Raw genomic sequence first — 26,054 nt, forward strand, 5'->3', positions numbered from 1 at the left:
TTGTGTTAGAGTAATGTCATAAGCCGCCGCCGTCAATACCGTCGGTAGCTCGTAGCCGCTGCCTTCGGCCGCCACCGCAGCCGCCGCTCATCGCTACTTATCGCTTGTCATCGGGCGACCACTGTCTACTTTACTAGATTTATTTCAGATTATTTTTCAGTTCAAACCAAGCAATAAAATAAAGGATTCATTATGCAATTTTGAACTTTGGCAGAACAATTAAGAGGAAAATTTGTCATATATTTTTATTTGTGAACCATTTTTACAGTCCATTTAATCAAATATTGATATTTGGAGTATAAAATATAGATTTTTTTTGGACTATATATGATTTATTTTTTTTATAAAAATAAAAAAAATAAAAAAAATCCAAGTGGATGATGCCGGCCATAAGGCATGTTTTGCGGCCATAAATTAAAGTGACGATTTAAAATTATTTATTTATATGTCCTGTTCTGCATATCTGAATGGTAGATTTGTAAAATCTAAGTTCTGCAGGGGTGAAAATTAAACTGTAAATAATGTATTGGATTATTTACCTACATAGCACACAATTTTTTGTTATTTACATTTCTAACAACCAAAATTTGATATTTACACTTAACCTATGCATGAAAAGATGTATTTTTTTCCTTTTTTTATAAGAAAGTGATGATTGTATTTTTAATATGATCAAAACTATTTTCCTAGTAGACTTGAAAAAATCATAGAGCTCAGATAATTGATGTTGGGGACCATCATCAACGACTATTATCACTCAACGGTAGTCTCCCAACTATTAGCATCAAACCGTCATCTCTTTAGTACTTCTCCAACCACTGTTGTTTTCTGCCAATTGATGTCTAGGATCGAATACATTTGACTGCGTTGCTGATCTTTTTACCAACATCGACATTAATAAGCTTTTATTATTTCTTAAGCATTTTCATTACTTTGATGGAACAGTCTAGACATTATAATCACATCTCCGATTAGAGAGGAGAGTAGGATGAGCTTCTATTGTGTTCCCTGAGCAATGAATTATTTCAACTAGGTCAGGCTTAATAGTTTTCTCTTCTTACATTTTCTATATGAAAAACCCATTTATCTTTTAAAAGCATCTAATATCTATTTATTTGGAGTTTTGCACATTATTGAAATGATGTGTTTATGTTGTATTAGCATGCAACAACTTGACATTATTTGCGATGAACACTCTTTGAATGGAAAAAACTATTGCATCAGGAGTCCTGATGCGGTTTTGTATCAGGACTCCAGTCAGGACATAACACATGTACAGGTAGACCCATCTTAGTAAAAAAATAAATTAAATTAATACATAGGTGAGCCTACCTGTACACGTGATAGGTCTTGATTGGAGTCTTGATGCAAAACGGCATCAGGATTCCTGATGCAATAATTTTTCCTTAGAATGAGGCACACGCTTAGCTATGGACTTAAAAAGATATTCAAGTCAATGTCTTGGATAAGTTCATAACGAGGTCATTGTATCAACTTTTGATGTATTAGTTCAACATAATGCAAGTTAATATTGAGGGCAACTTTGAATATAACTTCAAAAAGATATTTACATTTAACGATTAGATAACTTCCCTCTGTCATTCGATGACATCTTAATTATGAGGGAACCAACACCAACACTCTATATCAACAAGGTTGTATACAATGCCATCAATATCGTTGATGTTTATTATCATCAAAGGTTTAAAACTCTCATAGACACCTTAGTCACTACTAACCATTGCCAACAAATCCAACGCATCGCCAACACCAATAATGATGATGCCCATCAACACCAGCATGACCATCATTGATTATTATGAAAATTGTCAGTGTATATTGTCGATAATATAGACTCGCATTATCACTCTTAAGGCATGCACAAAGTATCAACATCAACACATATGCATATATTCTAAAAAAGACATCACCCATTGTCACCAATAATATCAAAACTCATCATTGCCCACAAGTTGATGAACCAATCAACACTAATGTTGATGGCCACCAATGCCAATAAGGCTATGTCACTTACCATTGATCAATATCAGCCCCCAACATTAGCAATACAATTGACAAATGACATTGACACTTAATATGATGCGCATTGCCTCTAACAATGTTGACATACATCTTTAATACAAGTCATCACCCATTTATAATTTTTGACTTATATTAGTATAATTATTTTTATTGTTTCTCTCTCTATTGTTGCTCTTTTCTCTCTCTACAGTTGTTCTTTTCTCTCTCTACAAAGTTGACATAGATTGCGTGTGCAGTCAACGTTGACCATATCGAATTGTCTGCTTTTTAAGCTAAGCTAAATTAAAATTAGTCAACGTTGACTTAGGAAAAAAAAAACATTTACTAGCATAAAATGTATGGGTTATAAATTTAGTTATGGAGATGGGATTAAATTTGAATTGAAAAATGAATCAATTTAAATGTGGCCAAAGTAAAATTTAAGGATAATTTACATGCAAAACATTTAAAATTTCTTTATTTACATATCCACATATAAATTTTATCTACTTTCCCAAAGAGAAGAATATAGCTCAATTGGCACCATATGGTTCATTCGCCTTGACACGCATTGATGAAACACTCGGTCGCTTTCATGTCCTTAGAGATGATAGGTTTCATTTTGTACGTCCCTAATAGGCCTATCGCCACCAAATGCCGCCAATCACTCGCGATCGCGAATCATATTTCAATGCATAAACCCTAGAAAACAAACGAGAATAAATATTTTAAAATTAAAATATTTACATAATTTTAATAACATATAAAAAATATCATTATTTTAACTTTTAAAAAGCAAAATACATCCTTTTATTCATAGGTGGAGTGACATAACACGTAAAAATTAAAGGTATAGGTCTTAAATATGTTAATAAATTAGAATTGAGAGGTATAAATGTAAAATTGTGGTATGCATGTAAACTCCCCATTAATAAAATGGATTTACCTCCAAACAAACAACTCCATTCTTTTAAAATGCATTCATTCAAATTAACTTATATTTTTAAAACAAATAGAGTTTTCACTTGACCATACTAAATGTAATATGGCCATCTTAAAAACGAAATACATATTTTCATGCATAAATTTATATCACAGAAGTGTTATAAATCTAAATACAAACTTCAAGGGGGTTAGATATGCAAATACATAAGAATTGTGTGGTATGTATGAAATTGAAAACCTCATAATCAATCCATATTAACTGCAAGAAGGGTTGGTGGAACGTTTAGTATTTACAATAACATGAATAGATTTGGTCCACAGTCTCCCACCATTGTCTTCTACCTCCATTAATAAAAAAAAAATTAGCCTGGTTTCTATCAATTCTTTCCTCCTGAAGCAAAATTTACTTATCTCCTCCTCCTCCACCAAACATCCCACCCATCATATCTTTGGATCCCATCTGCTTCATGAGGCTCTGCAAACCCCCCATCCCTCCAATCTGCTTCAGCATCTGAGGAGGCAGCACTTTGCTCATGTGCTGAACATTCATGTTGCGCGACAAGGCGCTCATCTCCCCCTTCTTAGGGATCTTCAGACCTTTCATCTGACTCCACACCTTCGCGAGCCGCTTGTACTCTTCCAACATCTCAACGACTTCCCTGATGGTTCGGCCGGAACCTCGCGCTATCCTCAGGGCTCTCGAATCATTGAAGATCTTCGGGTTCGTGCTGTCCAGCTCTGCATTTAATTAATCAATACAGTCATACAAGACATTGGTTTTCGTTTGTCGTATGTGACAAGTAGGGGGATTTGCATTCATACCATACAAATTTTATGCATTTATATGCATGTGACACCATTACATTGATATTTTCTTACATAAGATTTTGGTGTCTTAATAGTCCTCTGATCATTTACATGGGATCATTTCAATTCCAAAGTCTAGAAAAGTGCCAAATTCATCCGGATAATCTTTAACTGTGGGGTAAAGTGCTCCATGGGAACTATTTCAGTCAATATTAAAAGAGTTTTGGGGACTAAATTAGCATTTTTAAAGAATCTGGGATTAAATGATCCTCTGCAAAGTAATGGTACTATTTTAACACTATTCTCTATAAGAAAAGGTATATATGGTATGCCTGTAAATCCCTCATAATCAGCTATGCTTCAACCGGCCAAAAAGCGAAGAAAAAGAAAAAACATCAGTACCTGCATTTGTCATGGAATCCATCATTGTCATGTACCGTTTGATCTTGGCCTGACTTTCTTTCTCATGACCCTTCGGCATAACCTCTGCACTAAATCCAGGCAGCATGGAGAACACCTGCAAGCCAGAAAAAAAAAAAGGGGTGTAGGTGAAGTCTAAATGAAGCCAGGCTCTACAAAATCAAAAGAGAGAAGTGTCAAAATTGTCTCATAGCTCTTTGTATTGGGTTATTTCCGTTTCAGAATATATAAAAGTGTCAATTTAGTCCCAAAACTCTTTTAGTATGAGATGAATTAGTTCCCACGGAGAACTATTTTAGCCCCTACTAAAAGTGTTTGGGTCTAACAATAATTTTATAAAGTCTGAGATTAAAATGACCATAGTCAGAGAACTATTTTGACATTTTACTCGAAATCCAAATTAAAAATTAAAAAAGAAAAAAAAAATTGCAGCAGACAAACCTGTCCAATTGGGCCCATTTTAAGTATGTTCTGGAATTGCTCATACATGAGTCGGAGGGTAAAACTTCCTTCAGAGAGCTTTTGAAGAAGCTCTGGCTGTTGATCAGTTGGCACAACTTCCTGAATTTTATCCATGAAGCCAGACCAATCACCCATACCTAATGTTTGCAACAAAAAGATTATATTAACATGTAATTAACGAATTAAGCATAAACAGTGGGGTCATATAATTTACCTAAAAGACGGCTAACAAATGGTTTAACATCAAAAATTTCAAATTCATCCATATGCTCTCCAGTTCCTATGAAAATGACGGGGCTTTTTGTTGCTGCAACACTGCACAAAGACCAGAAAGAGTATTGGGCTTTGAATAAGAGAACAATGACCTTAAATGACAATTACACCACAGATCAGAAGATAAAGTAAGCGCCAACACACAAACATAAAATTTGACGAGCAAAAAAATCAAGGAAAAAATGGGGCATTTACGTACATAGCACACAATTCTTATGTCTATACATATCTCACACCTAAACTTTCATATTTACATACATAACACTAAAATCTTTAATATCACCTTTAATATCACCACTAAAATCTTTAATATCACCTCAAAAATAATACTATTATCACTTTCCTGTAGTGACATACAGCTTATCATGCATAGATTTAAAACACCAAAGTGCTATATATATATATATATACACATGTAAACATAAATTGAAGTTTGAGTGTGAGACATGTAAATACAAAATAATTGTGTTGAATGTCTGTAAATTTCCCAAAATAAATAAATAAAATAGTGAGAGCACTTACGCACTAAGAGCACCACCTCCTTTCGCATGACCATCCATTTTAGTCACAATCACAGCTCCGACTGGCACACTTTGTTTAAATGCTTGTGCCTGAGCGAATGCCATTTGACCAATACTACCATCCATGACAAATATCACCAGATCAGGTTTCTGTAACAGCAAGCAGAACCAAACTAATACATATATCAAAGATTAACATAAAGATGAAGGGTCATTTACATACATACCACTCAATTCCTACGAACTTGCAATATCTAATACTTAAAATTTTGATCTTTACATTTATATAACCCAGATCTTTAATATCACACCAGAAATACCGCCATTTTAACTTCAAAAAGTGGCATACAGCTTTTCGTGTGGCGTATATATGTAAAATTTAGGTGTTAGATATGTAAACACAAAGGAAGGAATAGAGTGGTATGTATGTAAATCTTCAAAAAATGAAATCATTTACAAGCTACATACTGTTGCTTCCGACACTTGCCGCATTTCTTCAAAGAGGGCAGCCTCCTGCATGTGTCGTCCGCTCGTATCAACTATAATTAAATCATTGCCTTCCTTCTTAAACCTCTCAACACCCTCTGCAGCTATTTTAACAGGATCTGATTCCATATAGCTGAAGAAACAAGCAATTCATCACGAAAAGAAAATGGACCTAGAATGGAAGTATAACTTAATGAGAATCAGTGTTATTTACTTGAAATAAAAAAAAGAATTTGGAACAAACTCATCAACAAATAAAAGATACAAACACGAATAGTAAGGTAGATTTACAAAAAGATTCATATAATGAAAATTAGTTTTCCAACTGCTAGAATAGGAAGGAAGTTTTACAGCTCAAGGAGAAAAGATACATTTATCGCCCAATTGAAGAAGTAATAGTTGTATTGGGTTTACAACAATGTCCACCTTATGGATTTTATCTCAATATATTCAAGAGTCAAATTCCTTTGCTGCTATCAGTAGAGTCTACAAGTCAGGATACCCTTTTATGAAAGAGGAGATATAGCCCTAACACAGAAAGGGAAAAAGAAAAAAGATCTTAGTTTCAACAACATCCTCTAGACCAGGAAGCTAGTCGGTAGAAACACTGTCGAGGGGTAGATTTGATACCTATTGATACTATCAAAATTATATCCCATAAATCTTTATAAGCCTCATGGAGTAAGGGCTTCAAATCCAATATACTAGAAGACTTAAGGAAGCAATATAGACAAACCTAATTGTTGTCCTTACCAGGCATTTTGGAGCACATAGTTGAGCATTTTTTCATGTCCAAATGTCCAAAAACTCGTTGGAAATCAAGCCTCTTCCGGGGAAATTAAACTTCCAAGAATTTTCTCATGAAGCCTAAATTGGCTAAAATTCCAATAAGCCCGCCTAGAGTAGTCTACCTAAGCAACAGCTCAAACTCAATCTTTTGATCCCGATAGTTCATCTCAATCTAGCAAATAATCCATCAGTGTTGGTCAGATGTCAAATTAATAGTTTTCTGGTGAAGAGTTGATGGTGATTCAAAAGTGTTTTAATCGTCTATGTAATTTGATTTCTAAGGTGCAAAATTATTCTCTTTCAACATGTGAGTCCCTAAAGCACAAGAGTAGGGCATGATTCTATTTGGTATCCTTTGCAGCAATAGAAAGATTGATCAGATAAAGAAGAACAATTGAAATCTTCCACATTACTTTAAAAAATTAAAAGTGAGAACATGCCTGTAAGTACCAATTGGCAAATCTGTTACAGATTTTCCAGTTTAGGTAGCTCCCTGTGCATTTAACTTATAGCCTAAGTGAGTAAAACCTAATTTTTTTTCAGGCTAAACACTTACAGCTAAAATTAATTTTCTACTTCTTATGAAGAGTTGATGGTGATTCCAAAGTGTTTTAATCGTCTATGTAATTTGATTTCTATGGTGCAAAATTATTCTCTTTCAATATGTGAGTCCCTAAAGCACAAGAGTAGGGCATGATTCTATTTGGTATCCTTTGCAGCAATAGAAAGATTGATCAGATAAAGAAGAACAATTGAAATCTTCCACATAACTTAAAAAAATTAAAAGTGAGAACATGCCTGTAAGCACCAATTGGCAAATCTTTTAGAGATTTTCCAGTTTAGCTAGCTCCCTGTGCATTTAGCTTATAGCCTAAGTGAGTAAAACCTAAATTTTTTCAGGTTAAACACTTACAGCTAAAATTAATTTTCTACTTCTTCTTGCAAGTAAACTTAACTAAGAGCCCTTAAATCTAACTCCATCCTTTAATTTTTCACAACTTAAATCCTTGTTGGTCGAGTGTAGTCTATATAAATAAAAACCTATATTTTAAAAAAATTAACACTTTTAATTCTCTCCTTCCAAGTCAAGCTTGGCTCCAAAACATTGAACTTATTACAATTCATTCAATCCTAGTGCAGCCACCAGGTAAGCTTATTTTGGGCTAACCGAGTTTAAATTTGCCCTAGTCTAACCCTTTCTATTAAGTTTAGTTTTACATTTCTCTTGTTGATAATTTAGTTGCCCTCAGAAGCTAATTCATCTTTGGCTGATTAAGATTTGAACTTGGCTATCAAAACATAAAACCACAACTTTTTTGTTCATTTGATATTTATATATATAATAGATTTCCAAAATAAAAGTTACCCATTTTCTTAGTTTCAAATCTGGTCAAAAGAATTATGATTTCAAGGGTTGAAGCTCCACAATTTTTATATGAAGAGGCTTTCTTCAAAAACACAAATTAAGATTGAAGCTTCTTTGCGTCTCAAATCATCTACACGTTTTTCAGTATAACATCATTTGTGACTAGGGTCTAGATGAGCAAAACCCAAAGTGTTGCCTTTAATAACTCAAGGCTTTAAATGAAGTTATCCATCTCTATTGCTCATATTTTGACCCATCAAATTTGGTCAAGATTATTAAATCCAAAACATCTTTTTGGGTCCAAATTACCCCATCCTCTACAAAATATCAAGTTTCTCCATGACTATCACGAGCAAACTAACTTTTCTCCATGACTTTCACAATCCAAATTACCCCATCCTCTAAATAAATGTCGCTATGCTTATTCCCTCAAAGAAAATTGTTTTTTTTAGAGAGAAAATGTAATTAAACTATATGAGAATAGTCATCTCTGGTCTATCACAATCCAGATATAAGAAGGTATTTGTATGTTTTTTGACACTCTCAGTATACCTAAAAGATAGACAATTTACTCACGACATGAAAAAAGTTATCTTTACTTTTTTTTCACAACCCACATGTAAGAAGCAAATATGATGTATTATAACCCATTCATGAAAACCACCTCCTATAACTTGACACTCATTTCATATGGAGATGCTATTCAAGCCCTCTTTCACAAGCTATATGAGAAAAATCAATATGTCAAAAAATTATTGTTGTATCACAATCCATATGGGAGAAGACATTCCTTATTCTCTTTCAATTTTCTATTAAACAAAATAGCGAAACAACATGCTTTGACTTTTTCTCAAGCCATATGATACATCACATCTTCAAAATATCCCAATCCATATGTGATAACTTGTATCTACACTCTTTAGTTATTCCCTCAAATCATTTGGAAAATGTCATTTTTTGACCTCTCATATCATATGAAAATTTATCTCTGATAACTTTACAATCCATATCTAAAAAGTTGATTTTGAGAAACTATCATATTATATTATTGGCATTCTCTCAAGCCTTGTGGCAGAAGTCATTTATGATCTTTAAACAAATTATTTGTGAGAAGTCAGCTTAGTGCATCACAAATCATATACAAGAAGCCTATGTTTGATATTCCCTCAAATCATTTGACATGTCATTTTTTGACCTCTTTCTCAAATCATATGAAAATTCATCTCCGATAACTTTACAATCCATATCTAAAAAGTTGATTTTGAGAAAATACCATATTATCTTATTGACATTCTCTCGAGTCTATGTGGCAGAAGTCATTTATGATCTTTTCACAATTTATTTGTAAAAGTTTGCTTAGCGCATAGAGCCTATCTTTTGTAACTCTGAAAAAAACTTGAACTCTAAATATATATAGCATTCTCTCGAGTCTATGCGGCAGAAGTCATTTATGATTTTTTCACAATTTATTTGTAAAAGTTAGCTTAGCGCATAGAGCCTATCTTTTGTTAACTCTGAAAAAAACTTGAACTCTAAATATATATATATAAAAAAAAAATAAAAAAAACCAAGAACTATAAGCATTCTCTATTAGTATCCTAGCAAACCATATGGAAGATATCATTTATAACCCCTCTATAATAAATTTATAAAACCCTATCACTTTCAGTCAAAGTAGACTTAAAAAATTTTAGATTATTCAAATATCCTCTTAATCTATTTTGAGAGAGATCATGCTTGACAATGCCTTAGTACAAATTGCACTCCTAATATTCTAAAATTTCTCTGAGTTACCTCCTCAGCAAGCCACTGCTTTGGCTTCTCCCGAAGTAGACCTAAATCTTCAGCAATTAGTAAATAAAAATAATTGTGGCAAACTTTATCAGTAGAGCACACATATGGAAATTCATTTGTTGACCTTATATCTGACTAAAAAATGCTAACATTAGGCCAATAACCATTACATAGCCACCTTAAAATATTGTTTAACAATGCCCTAAGGGAAGACCAACCAAACTCAAATTTTGGTTAATTCTTTATATTAATTATGAAAAATCTCAAAGGATACATAGACTCAGTCTGCTTTCTAAAGTACTAATCATATTGGTTCCATCCATCAAGACATCCTTCTAGTTTCCCTATTATGAAATTCACGTATACTTCAACACTTACAATTCCTCTATTGTGAAATTTCTATTGTTCAATTCATTTTTATTTGATTCCATATAATTTGTCTCACAACTATTAAGCAACCTCGGTTATTTGATTGCTGCTGTTATGGAAGCCTTCTTGTTCATTAGGTTTAGATTGTTGCTTCCTCTTTTGACTTCTTTAATTGTAAATTGAGAGAGACTTTATGATTATAAATATGAAAATCAAAGCCATCTGAAAATATCTATTTGATTTCAATTTCAATAAAATACTTTTTTTCTTCATAAACAATTCATTCTAGCCTTCTCCTAGTGCAATTAAAATTCAAAGTTTCCTACAGAAAATTCTCCTTGCATAGAAGTGAGGCTAAGACTTAAAGTTTAGTAATTTCATAAATATTATATTTTTATTATCTAATTTCTAGTAAGCAGTTTGATCATGTAATTAAATTTTATAAAATTTACTACAACTAAATTTTCAACTATAGCATAATTTTTAAATGAACAGAAATATTTAAATGCTTCCTCTATGGGATGTTTTTAATAGATGACTTCAATTATCCTCGACATCAAATTCACCACATTTTTTTTTTCATCAAAAGGAGTGTTGTTGTCCAAATTAAGATCTTGATTACCATGGAAAAAAAGTGCGTAAAAAGTGAGCATCACATTGCACATTTGCATTAGGAAGCTCTAGCGCGTAAAGCATCCTACATCAATGCATAAAAACAAATCTTAAGAGGCCTCCACTACCATTCTTAGCATTGAAACATCACTGGTCAAACGTAACTATTTTTTGCAAATTTGGGATGCCAGAGTAAAAGCTTCGTAGCCTCTTTATACATAATTGTACTTAAATTACTAAAGATGATTAATTTAAGCAACAAAATTGCTTATGCTAACTGAAACATAGATTTCCATAAATCCCTCACCTAAACCACAAGGACTCCTAGTTAGGGGCTATAGTTGAAGTGGGCCTGGTTCAAAAGAAACTACTTTATCAGTTATAAGTTATAATGATACACCTCCAAGAACTATAGGGAACTTCATACACTAGGTGTGCATGACAAGAATCTGTATGGTAAAAGATTGCATACCATAGACAGTATGAGCATCACAATATTCTAACTTCGTAGTTCTTAAAAAGTTTTAAGTCTAATAAAAAGGAAAATCATATGCAGTCAACCTTTTCCTCGGGTGGGTCTCCAACTTCTATAGTCAAAAAATGTACACATGAAAGCAGTTATAACTGAAATGAAGACTGATGCAAGATAACAAGTGAAATGCATATTTTGTCAAGAACATAAGAGATAAAATCTTCCACAAGCAGGATTTAGAAGTATAGGAATAAAAAGCATTCTAGCAAACATGTTTATCAGCACATGAGCAAGAGCATGCGCTTTTCCTGTAACGTGCATCTTTTACAAGATCTTTTTCTACAAATAGATACCCCAAAAATTAATTATAAAGTTCAATTACATCAAGCTAAACTCATAGCTCAAAATACATGATACATTTAGCATATATTCTTCCCCATTCCTATTAAAGTCAGGCCCATATGAAGATTTTTAAACAAAATCAGGAAAACGAAGGGGAAGGTAATCTATGCGTGAAGAACAACTATTATTCATCCAGTAATTTAAAGTCTCAAACCACAAAACAATTCTGTAAGAACAAACCTATTGAATGTATTCTTAATGCAGAACAAGTAGGGTAATTTTGTGCAAAAAATGAAAATTGTTCACCATCACGAAAACATGCAGAAAATTTATTCATCGCCAACATCATCTATGTTATGAAAACATATCATAATCATCAAAAGTGAAAAGAATGCATTACTTTTATTTTAATTGAAGGAGTCATAATTTTAAGAATCATAAAAGTAACTATATGGCTCCACAATCCTTCTAAATGGGCTAGGCCGATTTGTACAAGTATGATAACATGCATAAGGCGTCCTCTCTATCTCCACCATCCATAAAGGTTCCAATGCAAGAAAGAAAAGTATGAAAAGATGATCTTTGAAGCTCAAGATCCAACCATTATTTATTTCCTAACAATTTATTGAGGGAATCGAGCAATCAACCACTTAAAGAATGAACTCAAGAGTCCATCGATCAATGAAATAATCATCCTTTGCAAGGAATTTGTCTTTTTCTATTTCATAGAATTATAATGCTTTAAATATATAATAACTTTATAGTAGAAATATAAATGAAAACTCTTGGTTGAAACCACATAAGGTGTTGCATATATGAAATAAAAGCTAAAGCTTAGTGGCTTACTCCTATTAGGGTAATTTGATGAGTTCCCTAACAATATTATATTTTGTTATTGTTCGTAGTATTAATATCCTTATCACATTATCTTGTATCATAATTTATTGTTCCTGTCATGGATAGCCTTTCATCTCAATCAATTCCTCTCTCCCATTGGACTAATGTTTTAAAGTATAATCACAAAGGAAGAAACCACAAAGAAGGGATGCCAAAGGTGGATTGTTGACTAGTGTGGTTATATCACCCACCTATTAGAAAGCCAAAAAGAAATGAGTTGTGCCTAAGCTAAACTTGAATACGGAACTCTACTTTATTTCTTTATGGAGAAGTAAAATTAAGCCCATGAGCTTATAATCCTAACTCTGAAAAAAATTCTAATTATTCTACTCAAGATGTTGAAGCTCACTGCTCTAAATCAAACAAGTTTGAAATGTACACCTAAATGTTTGTTCATTAGTCATATCAAATATATACTTATCATTGTCATCATCATAATAACGAGATGTATCCGAACTGTTTGGATCAAATCAGATATGTAACTATTCAAAAAATTAATTGCTGAAGAGTTTAATGATAGATTATCATGGCATTGTATGGTTTTCGTATCATTGCCAAAATTTAGGGGTAGGTATCATTTTTATCTTCACTATCATCAAGTTCTATGAAAGTACATTTAAAACTCCTTTCAAAAATTTCTTTTTGTTTATTTTTCCAGAATAAATAAATCTTCATAAGAGAGGTGGATTATTCAACACATAAAATTTCAAGTAAATATAATTATGTTTTCTCAATCATAAATTTTGACTATACAATTGAAAAGCATATTAGCGTCAGTAAAAAAACTCTCATTAATTTTCACATCATACTATAGCCATAATATTATATTAGATCTCAACCGGGACATCATTACCACAATTACATAATCTAATCTTTTAAACTGGCATGCTCGTCTTTCTTCAACCATGAATGGATAAGAATGAAATTAAATCGTGTAAAATTATAGTTGCAATTGATTTTAGGACCAAATGGTCGTTGGCTAAGATATCAATGCCCAAAAATGAGAAAATTCTTGAAAGGCAAAGACCTGCATACTTCTAAGATAATCAAACAAACCAATTAAAAAAAGAGTTAGAAATCCACTCATTAGATGAATGGATAGAATTAATTGTTTTGGGTTATATATATATATATGTGAAGTCAGTTTTGCGGACTGTTGGAAGGCAGTTTTGGCGTAAGTCCCCTCTGCCCCAGGTTCGAATCCTAGCTGGGTTGAATTAAAACATATGGGGGATCAGTATTTAGGGGACAGGATGATACGTTAGGCCTAAATGTCGATTCCTTTTAGTAAGAATATATATATATATATATATTGATTTGTGAAGTATTAGTTTAATTGCTTAGGCCAAATTTAGTAAAGAGCAAATTAAAAATAATAATTCATAAAGTTGACCACAAATGACTGGTGTAAGGGTAATGAAAATGATAATTATTAAACAAAAAAAAATTAACAAGATTGCTCACAATTAAAACATGCAACATGTAAATAAAAATAAATAGTTACTATTAGTCCCAAAATGATTTGTTCGCAAACAAAATCGGTATCTGATACATAATTTATTGAATACACAGTCAAAGAACTATTTGATGGCTAAACATAGGCCTACCGGCTTCTGATACATAATTTATTGAATACATAGTCAAAGAACTATTTGATGGCTAAACATAGGCCTAACGATGGAAAGGCTTGGATTTGACAATTAAAAAATAGTCTTTGGTCAGACTTGAGCCTAATATGATTAGATCCATACAAGAAAAATGTCGAGTAGTTAGCAAGTTCCATTCCATTGATGAAGAGATGGGTTGTGGAAAATGGAGACTTTTCAAAAATGTTAAAAAAATTTTACATACATGGCACTCAAACATTGTTATTTACAAATCAAATGCACCCCACTCAAATAGCAAAATTCACAATAAAACCTCAACCCATATTTTCATTTATATCAAATACTCAATGGTTTAATCAAGGCACAAGTAAATGTGTTGATTCGGTAGTTCAAAAAATCACATAGGTGATAGTTTTGCAAAAAATAATGTTATAAACGTTGTGTACATAATTATCCCTAAATTTTAAAAGTAATTGAATTATTAAAAAAAAATTAATTGTCTAATTGCAAGTTGTTAGTCGTAATATTTTAGTTTGTAAGAGCCTTGAAAGTTGTTGCTAAGATGTTGGATTCGATTATTGCCTACACAATAGTAAACTCCTAACTTGCGGAATTTCAGTTTAGTTCAAAAAAATAACATTGTATATCTTTCCTCAAACCCATAAATAAGTGTAAGTCTTACTATTGTTCTCAAGTAGAAAGAATGTTTTTTCCACCATAAGGATTGTGCTAAAAGGTCAACTAAATCATCTTCAATGAGCTTATCACACTAAGCAACACTAGAAAAATATCAAAACTAGCAACAAAAATAAAAGTATTGACTCGACAAAGCCCGGCCAATGCAGGACAAATGAGCAAATCAAGGGGTTATTGTAGGTGTGGCTCTTGGTGTGCCCACTCAGAGTGGAAATCCTATCTTCCTCATAAATATTTTCAATAAATCTATGGAAGATAGGAAATTTACTTCGTCAAATGAAAGTAGTCTTACGATTTGATTCAACATAATTTGATCATAAAATTCAATATAGTATTCTTCCACACGCACCCAAAAATACTAATATTGTCCTCACCAACAAAATCTTTGGCTCACTAGCTCTACATCTTCAGAGAAATATCATGCAATTATACTCGTTTGTAAAATAAAAAGTTTGGATAATTCTAACATTTCAATTCTAAACCATCCTTCCAATTTATGATATATACAAGTCAGTAAGTTAATCTGTAAATTTTCTATACTCCATAAGTTTGAAGTGTAAGTAAAAACGGAACTAAGAGCCCCAAAAATTAACTAATCAGAGAAGTTTGAGAAAATGTTAATTATACATGCAAGATAGAACAATATATCAAAAACTTGAGCCAAAAACAATAATTAAAGAGTTAATATAAAACAAACTTGGTAGATATGTAAACAATACCTTCCATAGAAAGGAATTTTAGCTTTGGTTGCATTTTGTTTCAACTGATCAAAAGCTCCAGCTCTAAAAGTATCCGCACAAACAAGAGCAGGTTTGAAACCCTTTTTTTGATGATAATATGCATATTTGGTGCATGTTGTGGTTTTCCCAGAACCTGGATTATCACAGCAAGTAAAGCACACAAGGAATTCAAATTGTTAAACAAATTCAGATCAAAGACAAATCTTGTGCAAACAAACACCTAAGGCATCATCATCATCATTAACCTTATCCCAACTAGTTGGGCTTTGCTTTATGAATCTATATTTTCATTTGTTCCCTTCAACACTGCCCGATGTATTAAACACACGCTTTGCAAAACAACTTGAACAAATTCTATACATGTAACCTTAGGTCTATCACATATGCTTCATGATTCTCTAATAATAATTACATCCCCTCTTCTAATGGAAAAATTATTTCATAGTGCTTCTGCATACGGTATCCGATCTCCACCGTTCATCACAACAAGTAATAATTATATCCCCTCTTCTAATGGAAAAATTATTTCATACGGACACCATATGCAAAAATGCATATGGTACTTCTGCATACGGTGTCCGATCTCCACCGTTCATCACAGCAAAGGTGTATAACAATGGGCCCTATTTTTATTTTTATTTTTAATTTAAAAAAAAATTTTTTAAAATTTAAAAAAAAAATTCATGAACGGTATAGATTGGACACCGTATGCATTTTTCCTTCTAATGGGCTCATTTTTTATGCCACTGTATATATATATTCAAACCACCTAAATCTATTTTACTCTATGGTCAACAGATAAATGTTTCTAAAATACATAATCATTCCTTAATTTAGCGGTCTTAGTTTGATCACACATTCATCTTAATATTACTAAGTTATGCCATGTTGATGTTAGATGTAAACGATTTATTTAGCTCCAAATACTTTGACCAATGAAATTTAAGTCTGTCACTTCTCTTTCCTAGTCCTCTAACGCTAAATTCATCTACTCATAATGGGCTCATTTTATACACTACAATAAGCATTTCCAAATCACTTGAATTTTTTTTCTAATCATTTTATTTTCAATAGATATCACTCCAACTGTTCTTAAAATATATAAGTGTTCATTAATTTATTCTTCTCAGTTTTGCGACACTCATCTTAACATTACTAACTTATATCATGCTCAACTTAGATATCAATAGATTTTTTATATCCCAAAACTTGGTTCTATACAACATCACCAACCAAACTTCTATTTTATAAAATTTATCTTTGATTCTCTAAAATATTCTCTTTATGCAAAATTCTCCTAAAAAACTTCTCCATTTAAACAATTAAGCAGCTATAGAAGTTATATCATCATAAATGTGTGTGTGTGTGTATACAATGAATCCAATGTACTTAAACCTATCAAACCTAAGTATCACACTATTTTAGCTTCTAGTAATTTTAATTAATGTGAATTAATATCAAAATTACTAAAATTGTATATCATACTCAATCTTTATTCTAATAATTCTAAGTACTTCAAGATTTAAATTTTTTATTCATCATTATAATTTTTCCCTTATTAAATTAGATGCCTCACCAATTTAAACTATATCATCTACAAAAAAGTACCAAACCACCTCATTTTGAATAAAAGTTGTAAACATCACCATACACAATGGAAAAAAGATAAGGCTCAAATGTTGATCAATGATGTAAAACTACCATCATTAGAAGCGCTTGGCTCATTCCACAACAACTAATATAACTCAAAACTCCATTATATATATTTAACAACATCAAAATATCTTAAGATATCTTTTCCCTTAATGTGCATCGGACTAATTCTCATAGTGCCTTATGAAAAATCTTTTTTGTTGCCGATTATTTTTCATTAATTGCTTTTAACACAAAATTGGATTGACAAAATAGTAGGATGAAAAATCTTTTTTGTTGCCCATTATTTTTCATTAATTGCTTTTAACACAAAATTGGTTTCAAAATAGAACTAACTAGCATAAAACAAAATTGATTCTCCATAATTAATGTTTTTTTCTATGCATATCTCTTGTTACTCTCTCTAATAGCTTTATTGTATTGTATAACTCATAAGTATATAACTCCAATATTATCACCATAATTAAAGATATCCCATATTATTAAATATTAATACGAAAATATTTCTCCTCCAATCATTCAAAATTTTTGTACTCTTCAAAAATCCATTGAAAAGATTTATTAACCAAATCACTACAATATCTTGCATAATTCTCAAAATCTCAATACATATTTGTTCTCCTACAATTCTCTCATATGACTCATAAGGGTACTTCCTCAATATAACCACAATCTTGAAAATTTTCAATGTTCTTAAACATTACTACCAAAAATATTTCTTCTCCAATCATTTAACATCCCCTTAAACATAAAAATTCTAATGAAAAGATTTGTCAACCAAATCTCCATGATACCTCACATCTCCCGAAAAATAATAAGCATCTCATCTACACTGCAAATCTTACCTTTATACATCTTTTTTTTTTAAAAGCTAGCTCCACTTCACATTTTAAAAATCATCAAATAATATATTACTTATATTGTTTATTATAATTCTTCAAAACAATATTTACCTTAATACTCTTATTTAATCATTTTCAAAATGACATTTCCGCCTTTGCATTATGTCATATATTTAACTAAAATCTTACTATATTCACTTCTGATGAAACTCTCAAGAACTCTTATACTTGTCTTAGTATATTCACTTCTTATGGATCAAACCTGATGAAACTCTCAAGAACTCTTATACTTGTCTTAACTATCCAATTATCTCTTTTTCTCCATTACAAGTGCCAAGCTTATCATCAAAATAATAAACAATTTTAGCATTTGATTTTCTCACTGCATTCTCTACAAAACTTCGAAATTTCTTATAATCATATGTAGTATCTAATTATTGTCACCATTAAAAAAAAAAATGCCTCACTTCACTATCAAGACTCCTTACCAAATATGATTTATTCACTCTCCTAAAACATCCATGGCAGTAACCCTAATGGAACTAGTCAATTTATCCCATATCAAGTTTGACTTAACCTAAAGCACCTAACCCTCTTATAAATTGCATTCTGCATGACTGCGGACAACACTTTGGACGCTTCATCCTCGTATTTCAACACTTTGTATAAATGACTTCCAGTTTCCAGAAACAACTTGAAAGAACCAAAAAAAATGCCATTATAGCAAAATGATCATCCAAAATGATGAACAGTGACTATCCAACTTACCTTGCAAACCCACAAACATCACTACGCATGTCTTTCCTTTCTTAGGTGTGAATGACGGCTTCCCTGGATCCATCATCTTGCAAAGCTCAGTAAATACAGCCTAAAGTGTGAAAAAAAAAAAAAAGGTTTTAGTTACATATCATTTTGGGATCTCGTAAAATGAAAAAAAAAATGATCTACAGAGATACCAGTTAATTCTTATGTATTTACATATCAAAAATCTAAATTTCAATTTTTTCACCACCTTATCTTATGCATGAAAAAGTGTATTTCACTTTTAAAAAGCTAAAATAATGGTATTATTTATGTGATATGAAAGATTTGGGTGTAATAAAAGTAAAAAATAAAGTTCAGGTGTTAGACATGTAAATACATAAGAATTGGGTGGTATATATGTAAATGACACAGAAAAATCTAGTAAACCCTACTAAAATGTGCGGTAAAACTAAGTACAAATAAGAAGGACCTGCATTTGACAGCGAGTAAAACGGAGTGAATAAAGAGCACAAACTGCTTTCTAAGCATTATTACAAACTTACAAAAGAATGATATGGTTAGATTGAAAACTGTAAAAAAATGAAATTTGACAAACTCAATATGAGGACCTCCTCTTACTCCACTCTCCATTCACAGTTACCACAGCTAGGATACGTTCTAAATCACCTGTATGCGATGTAATTTTATAAACAACAAGACTAACCCATTCGATTAATTGCTCGGATAAGATGAATCATCTACCTAGGAAGAATCAATGAATACCTACCTTATTAGTAAGATAGCTTTATAGCTCAACTTGAATAATCAATCATAGCCGCTCAATCTCTATGTTCAGCAATTTGATAGAAAGGAAGCACAAATGTATGGATGATGAAGTAATCTTTTTAGAAAACAATTACATTCAAAATAGTTGTTTAAGAGATTCGAATACATCATCCAATGATACAACAGAACTGCATTGCCCTTCAATAAAAAATGATGTTCGAGAAAAATAAATGCTTCAAAGTAGATGTTTGTCAGTGATTGTTCAATTTCTGACTGTAAGCTCACCCGCCAGGCATATATATGTCCCCTATTTCAACTAAAAAGAAAACTTCTGGATCGGATAATGCTTACCCTTTATAGCAAAAAGCCTATCTTCTGAATGAGGGAGAGTTTGATCGTTAGCTCCTTGAAAATGTTCAACTTATGTTTGATTAAGCTTAAGGCATGCAAACTTAGAAGCCTGAGCAAGTATCAGGTATCTCTACACCAGGCTCACTACAAATTTAAAAAAAAAAAGAACTTTTACAGTTGCACGTCACAAATGTTTAAAGAAAATTTACATACCTGACACACGATTCTTATGTATTTACATATCTCACACCCATACTTTCATATTTACATGCATAGCACTTTGGTGTTTTAAACCTATGCATAAAAAAGTGTATTTCACTTCTAAAAAGTGTCAATAGTGCTATCTTTGATGTGATATTAAAAATTTGAGTGTTATGTGTATAAATATGAAAGTTTAGGTGTGAGATCTGTAAAAACATAAGAATTGTGTGCTATGTATGTAAATGCCACAATGTTTAAACCATTCAGAGCCTCTCCTCAAAGATATATGGTGATACCATAAAATAAACAAAATGAATTATCTTCAGCAGCAAAGACCATGAAACTACCATCCAAAGTAATGAAAATGGATAATTAAATTAAAAGAATAATTGCAGATCTGAGGATTGATTTCTCTTCTAAATCTTATGGGTAATGAAAATAGTGTCTCAGAATTTACTACAAAGCATTGAATGAAATATTTGACAATCTTGATCATGTTGACTAGCAGAGAGAAACCAAAGATAGAGACGAAAAGCCATTCAACAAGCAAAGGTACTTCACGTATAAGTTGGGGCGACTAAAACAAGATTATATCGGGTAAAGTTGAAGCAATGCATTTGTCAAAGGTAATGAATATACATTATTTGTTACAAAATTTATTATTATTATTATTATGATCATATATGTATGAGAATACTATTTTTTGTAAGAGCAAAAGAAGAGGGATGCTATTAGGCATGGGCAAGGGACTTCACAAAGACTTTGCAAACATGGATAATGTATTTGTTCTTGAGGTAGGTAAGGACAAGACGATCAAAATAACACAACTCTGTTGACATGGATAAGCCAATGGAATAAAATGACGTGCCAATGAAAGAAATAAAGGATGTAATTGAATAATGCCTAAGTTGTTTAGTGTCATATGACCTAGCTGTAGTTGCGTCTTTAAGGTCAGATATCAACCAGTTAGAAGTTAGAACCAAATTTGCTTATGACCAACTTTGGAGAAGCTCAAATGCATAACTATTTTGTGTGTTATAATTCTAAAATTAACATTGGAAGTATGGTTACCTTTCACCTGTAGGGAGCTTAATGGCTTCACAATGTAGGTTTTTATTTATTTTAAATATGATTATGTGAGAAACATTATGTTTGTTTTTTCTATTTGCAAGATACCAATTAGAAGATATAGCTTGTTACAGTTATGAATTGTTTTGTTGGAGTAGAACTATAATGTTTTTCTCTTAATGTATTTATAATGGTTTAATTCATGATTTGTTGAAGGCAACAAGAATGCAATTGTTGTTGTTTCAAAGGTAGTTCTCATCTTGACTTTGACGTACCTAAACTCATTACAAATTCTGTGAAATGTTAAAAAAAATGAAGTTAAAATAAAAATATTGATTATAACGGGATAAAATTCTCAAAAATTTATTGGAATAAAAAAAAAAGCACTAAACCAAATAATTAAAAATTAGCAACAATGGATAAAAAAATGAAGTTAAAATAAAAAGATTGATTATAACGGGATAAAATTCTCAAAAAATTATTGGAACAAAAAAAAAAAACACTAAACCAAATAATTAAAAATTAGCAACAATGGAACTACAAATATAATAACCCCAAACCAAAAAGGTGGCTTTTTTATATATGACAATAATATTAGAAAACACTAACATGCAATGACACACATCATCAACATCAGCGTTGTTCCAAATATTTGGGGTAAAACTCATGGAACTTTTTTTTTCCATTCATTCTTGTCAAGTATTATTTGAGGTGTTAAACATATTCTTTGTAAGCTGCTTTGAATAATTTATTTTCATATTACCTTGGACTAAAACTTCTCCATAATACTTCAGCATAGATTTTATCTACTCGGCAAATGAATGAATTCATAACCCTTCAATATACATCTCTAAATCACCCATATCTAGCTTCAACTTCCTTGTATTCAATAAATGTCACCTAACAATTTATTTAATATAAGCATTCCTTTCACATCTTTCGTCATAATTTCAAACGTCCATTTTAAGTATTAACACTCTCATTCCCATCATACTCAATTTAGCTATTGATGAGCCTAACACTACCTAACATTTGGATCAATATAACATCATTAACCTTACCCAAATACTGTGGAGGTTGGTGTTATGAATCCTCATTTACCATTCATTCTCATTGAGCATTGTCTAGGGTGTTAAATTTATTTTTGCAAATCAATTTGGCTTCATACAATAAAGCCAATCTAATCGCAAAACACTTTTACTACCAATGACCTTTTTTATTGCAAAAACACTTGAATCTATACAACAAAGCTAATCTAATTATAAGTTACTAAATTTATCTATAAATCTCTATAATATCATCTTATCACATCCTACTCTTCATGCATTTCCCCAATTCACAACCCAACCTTAACTCTAGAAGCTATCCTCTTCTATACCTCATTCTATCTATACAATAGATATGAGGTACTTAAACCTATCATATCTAAGCATCACTTCATCAATCATCATTCCAACTAAAACTGTATATCATAAATTGAGCCTTTATTTCACTAATTTTACGTTCTCTATCTTCAAAATATTCTTTTGAATAGTCTAATATAAACTTTTTATTTCAAAAGATGTCTTATTGATTATAATTATATCATTTAAAAATATATATATTACAACATCTAATTTTAAATAAATTTTGTAAACATCTTTGATGCCAAAACAAAAGAATATAAACTCAAAACTAATCCATATTGTAATCTACTTATAAATGAAAACTTTTGAACATGTACAACTACTTCCAAACCTAGTCAGTGCTTCATCTTGCATATCCTTAGTAATTTCAACATATCTTTAACATGACTTTCTTCCTTAGCAAACACCAAACTAATTTTCACGATACTTGATTACGTCTTATCAATATTCAATAAAAAACAACATAAAATTTATTTCCTTGCCCTTTATGTTTTTCTTCTATTTTTCTTAATCAATACTTGAATCTTGGAATATAAGTACTCTCAATGATAAATTAATGGAATTAATTGATATTATGATTCATAGAAAGATTAATATCTTATGCATTCAAGAAACTAAATGGGTGGGAGAAAAAGCTAAGAAGATTGATAAGTTAGGCTTTAAACTTTGGTATTCTAATAGAATTGTACTAGAAATGTTGTAGGTGTAAATATAGATAAGAATCGTACTAGAAATGTTGTAGGTGTAAATATAGATAAGAGTTTAAAAGATAATGCTGTAAAAATTAGTAGAGTTTGTGATAGAATTATTGTCCTTAAGATTATCATTGATTCTAAGATGATTCTAAGATTTTTAATTTTATAAGTGCTTATGCTCCTCAGGTAGGTCTAGATATAGGGACTAAAGTTAAATTCTGGAATGACTTAGATAACTTAATACAAATAATACCTCTTGAAAAAAGAATTTTTATTAGAGGAGATTTAAATAGACACGTAGGTAGGGTGGTAGAAGATTTCAGAAATATTCATGGTGGCTACGGATTTAGAGTGACGAATGAAGAAGATAAAGTCATTTTAGATTTTACTTTAGCGTATGATTATGTTATTACTAATACTTTATTAAAAAAAAAAAAATGAGCATCTTCTTACTTATAAGAATGGATCTAATAAAACACAAATTGATTATTTTCTTATGAGAAGAAGAGATCGTCGAGATTGTAAAGATTGTAAGATCATTCCAAGTGAGGAATTAAGTACCCAACATTGATTATTAGTTCTAGATTTTAAGATGAAGATTTGTAAAATAAAGAATGTTAAGACTCATCAACGTAGAATTAAATGGAGGAACCTACAAGACACAAATAAAATTATTTTTATGAGTAAAATTCAAGATTTCAAAATTTGAGATGTTTATAAAGAAGCATAAAGAAGCAAATGTTATGCGAGATGAAGTAACAAACACTATTAAACAAGTAGCAAAAGATGTACTTGGAGAATCAAAAGAAAAAAAATTATATAAATAAAAATATAATAACGTGCAAGAAAATATAATATATAAGAAGTAATAACGCTAAAAATTCTGCTTTTAGAATAATAACGTGCAAGAAAATATAAAATATAAGAAGTTAAGTTATAAAAATTGGTTTAATTGTAAAATTTAGAGAATTAGTAAAAATATCAAACGGTTCGTAGGGAGTCTAAAAGAACAATATGTGATGCTAAAAATTCTGCTTTTAGTGATCTTTATGATAAATTAGATACTAAGAAGAGTAAAAAATATATGCATAAACTAGCCAAATAAAGAGAAAATAAAAGTAAAGATTTAACTCAAGTAAAATATATTAGAGATGAAAATCAAAAAAGAGATTTTCATGGAAAAAGATATTCAACATAGTTGGGTGAGTTATTTTGATAAATTTTTAATGAAATTTCTGAAAATACGCTCGACCTTAGTGATCTTAATATCGTTAATAATAATAAAATGTTTCATTGTTACCGTCGCATTTGTAAAAAAGAAGTTTATGAGACTTTAAAGAAAATTAAGGGTGGAAAATCGGTAGGACCTCATGATATCCCAATTAAAGTGTGGAAATCTTTAGGATATTTGAGAGTTTCTTGGCTTATTAAATTATTTAATATTATTTTAATAGCTAATAAGATGCCTAAGGAGTGGAGGAAGAGTATTTTGGTCCCTATTTTTAAAAATAAAGGGGATGCACAAGAGTGTGCAAATTATAGAGAAATTAAGTTGATGTGTCATACTTTAAAATTATGGGAGAGGGTAATTGAACATAGGTTAAGACGTATTATAAAAATTTCTCATAATCAATTTGGATTTATGTCGAGCAGGTCTACTATTGAAGCTATACATTTATTGAGAGTTTCAATGGAGAAGTTCAGAGAGAATAAGGAGGATCTACATATGATTTTTATTGATTAAGAAAAAGCTTACGATAAGGTTTCAAGAGATATCCTTTGGAGAGTTCTAGAGAAGGAAGGTTTTGATATGACTTATGTTCAGGTCATTAAAGATGTGTATACTAGAGCGGTTACTTGTGTTCGAACAGGAGGATTGACTAAATATTTTGCTATTTCAGTTGGATTACCCCAGTGATCGACTTTAAGCCTTTATGCTTTTGCTTTAATTGCGGATCCTCTTACTGGACATTTACAGGAGGATGTACCTTGGTGTATGCTTTTCGTTGATGATATCCTTCACGTGGATAAGACTAGAGAAAAAGCTAAGGAAACTTAAATTATGGAGGTCTACATTGGAGTCTAATGACCTTCATTTGAGTTGAACTAAAATACTAAAACAGCATACATGGAATGTAATTTTAGTAGTTGTAGCTCTATTGACAGAAGTGTAACTTCCGGTGATCAAATTATTAAAAGGGGTGAACGATTTAGATATCTCGGGTATGTTGTTCAAAGCGATGGTGATATAGATGAGAATGTTAATAGTAGAATTCAAGTTGGTTAGTTGAAATGAAGAAATATTTCTTGCCTTTTGTGTGATAGAAAAGTACCGCTTAGACTGAAAGGAAAATTTTATAAGAGGGTGGTGAGACCCACAATGCTCTATGGCGCTAAATGTTGGCCTTTAAAAGAGAAGCATAATTCTAAGTTAAGTGTTGCCGAGATGAGAATGATTTGGTGGATGAGTGGCTTTACACTTAGAGACAAAATGCAAAAATTAATAAATCTGTGATAGGGTTGGTGCAGCTCTAGTGACAGACAAAATTAGAGAGGGTAGTCTTAGATGGTTTGGTCACATTAAACGTCGACCATCTGATGATCCGATTAGAAGAGTGGATGGTTTAGATTCGACTTATGTTAAGAAAGACATAGGTAGACCTCTGAAGACTTGGGCTTATTTTATAA

At 31.3% G+C, this 26,054-nt stretch overlaps 1 protein-coding gene across 1 annotated transcript in view; it reads right to left on the minus strand.

Moving 5' to 3' along the window:
- Nucleotides 1-3,308: 3,308 nt before the first annotated feature.
- The window catches only part of LOC110019880 (signal recognition particle 54 kDa protein 2), a 25,616-nt gene continuing 2,870 nt past the window's right edge, over nucleotides 3,309-26,054 (minus strand). Inside the window, exons 2-9 of the mRNA XM_020717740.1 lie at nucleotides 18,884-18,983; nucleotides 15,600-15,753; nucleotides 5,919-6,069; nucleotides 5,452-5,600; nucleotides 4,871-4,971; nucleotides 4,636-4,793; nucleotides 4,177-4,291; nucleotides 3,309-3,705 (exon numbers count right to left, since the gene is read on the minus strand). Coding sequence (XP_020573399.1) covers nucleotides 3,371-3,705; nucleotides 4,177-4,291; nucleotides 4,636-4,793; nucleotides 4,871-4,971; nucleotides 5,452-5,600; nucleotides 5,919-6,069; nucleotides 15,600-15,753; nucleotides 18,884-18,983 — 1,263 coding nt within the window. The 3' untranslated portion in view covers nucleotides 3,309-3,370. The remainder of the gene's footprint in view (nucleotides 3,706-4,176; nucleotides 4,292-4,635; nucleotides 4,794-4,870; nucleotides 4,972-5,451; nucleotides 5,601-5,918; nucleotides 6,070-15,599; nucleotides 15,754-18,883; nucleotides 18,984-26,054) is intronic.

The sequence above is a fragment of the Phalaenopsis equestris genome, unplaced genomic scaffold (genome assembly GCF_001263595.1).
Source record: "Phalaenopsis equestris unplaced genomic scaffold, ASM126359v1 Scaffold000084, whole genome shotgun sequence".
NCBI lineage: Eukaryota > Viridiplantae > Streptophyta > Magnoliopsida > Asparagales > Orchidaceae > Phalaenopsis > Phalaenopsis equestris.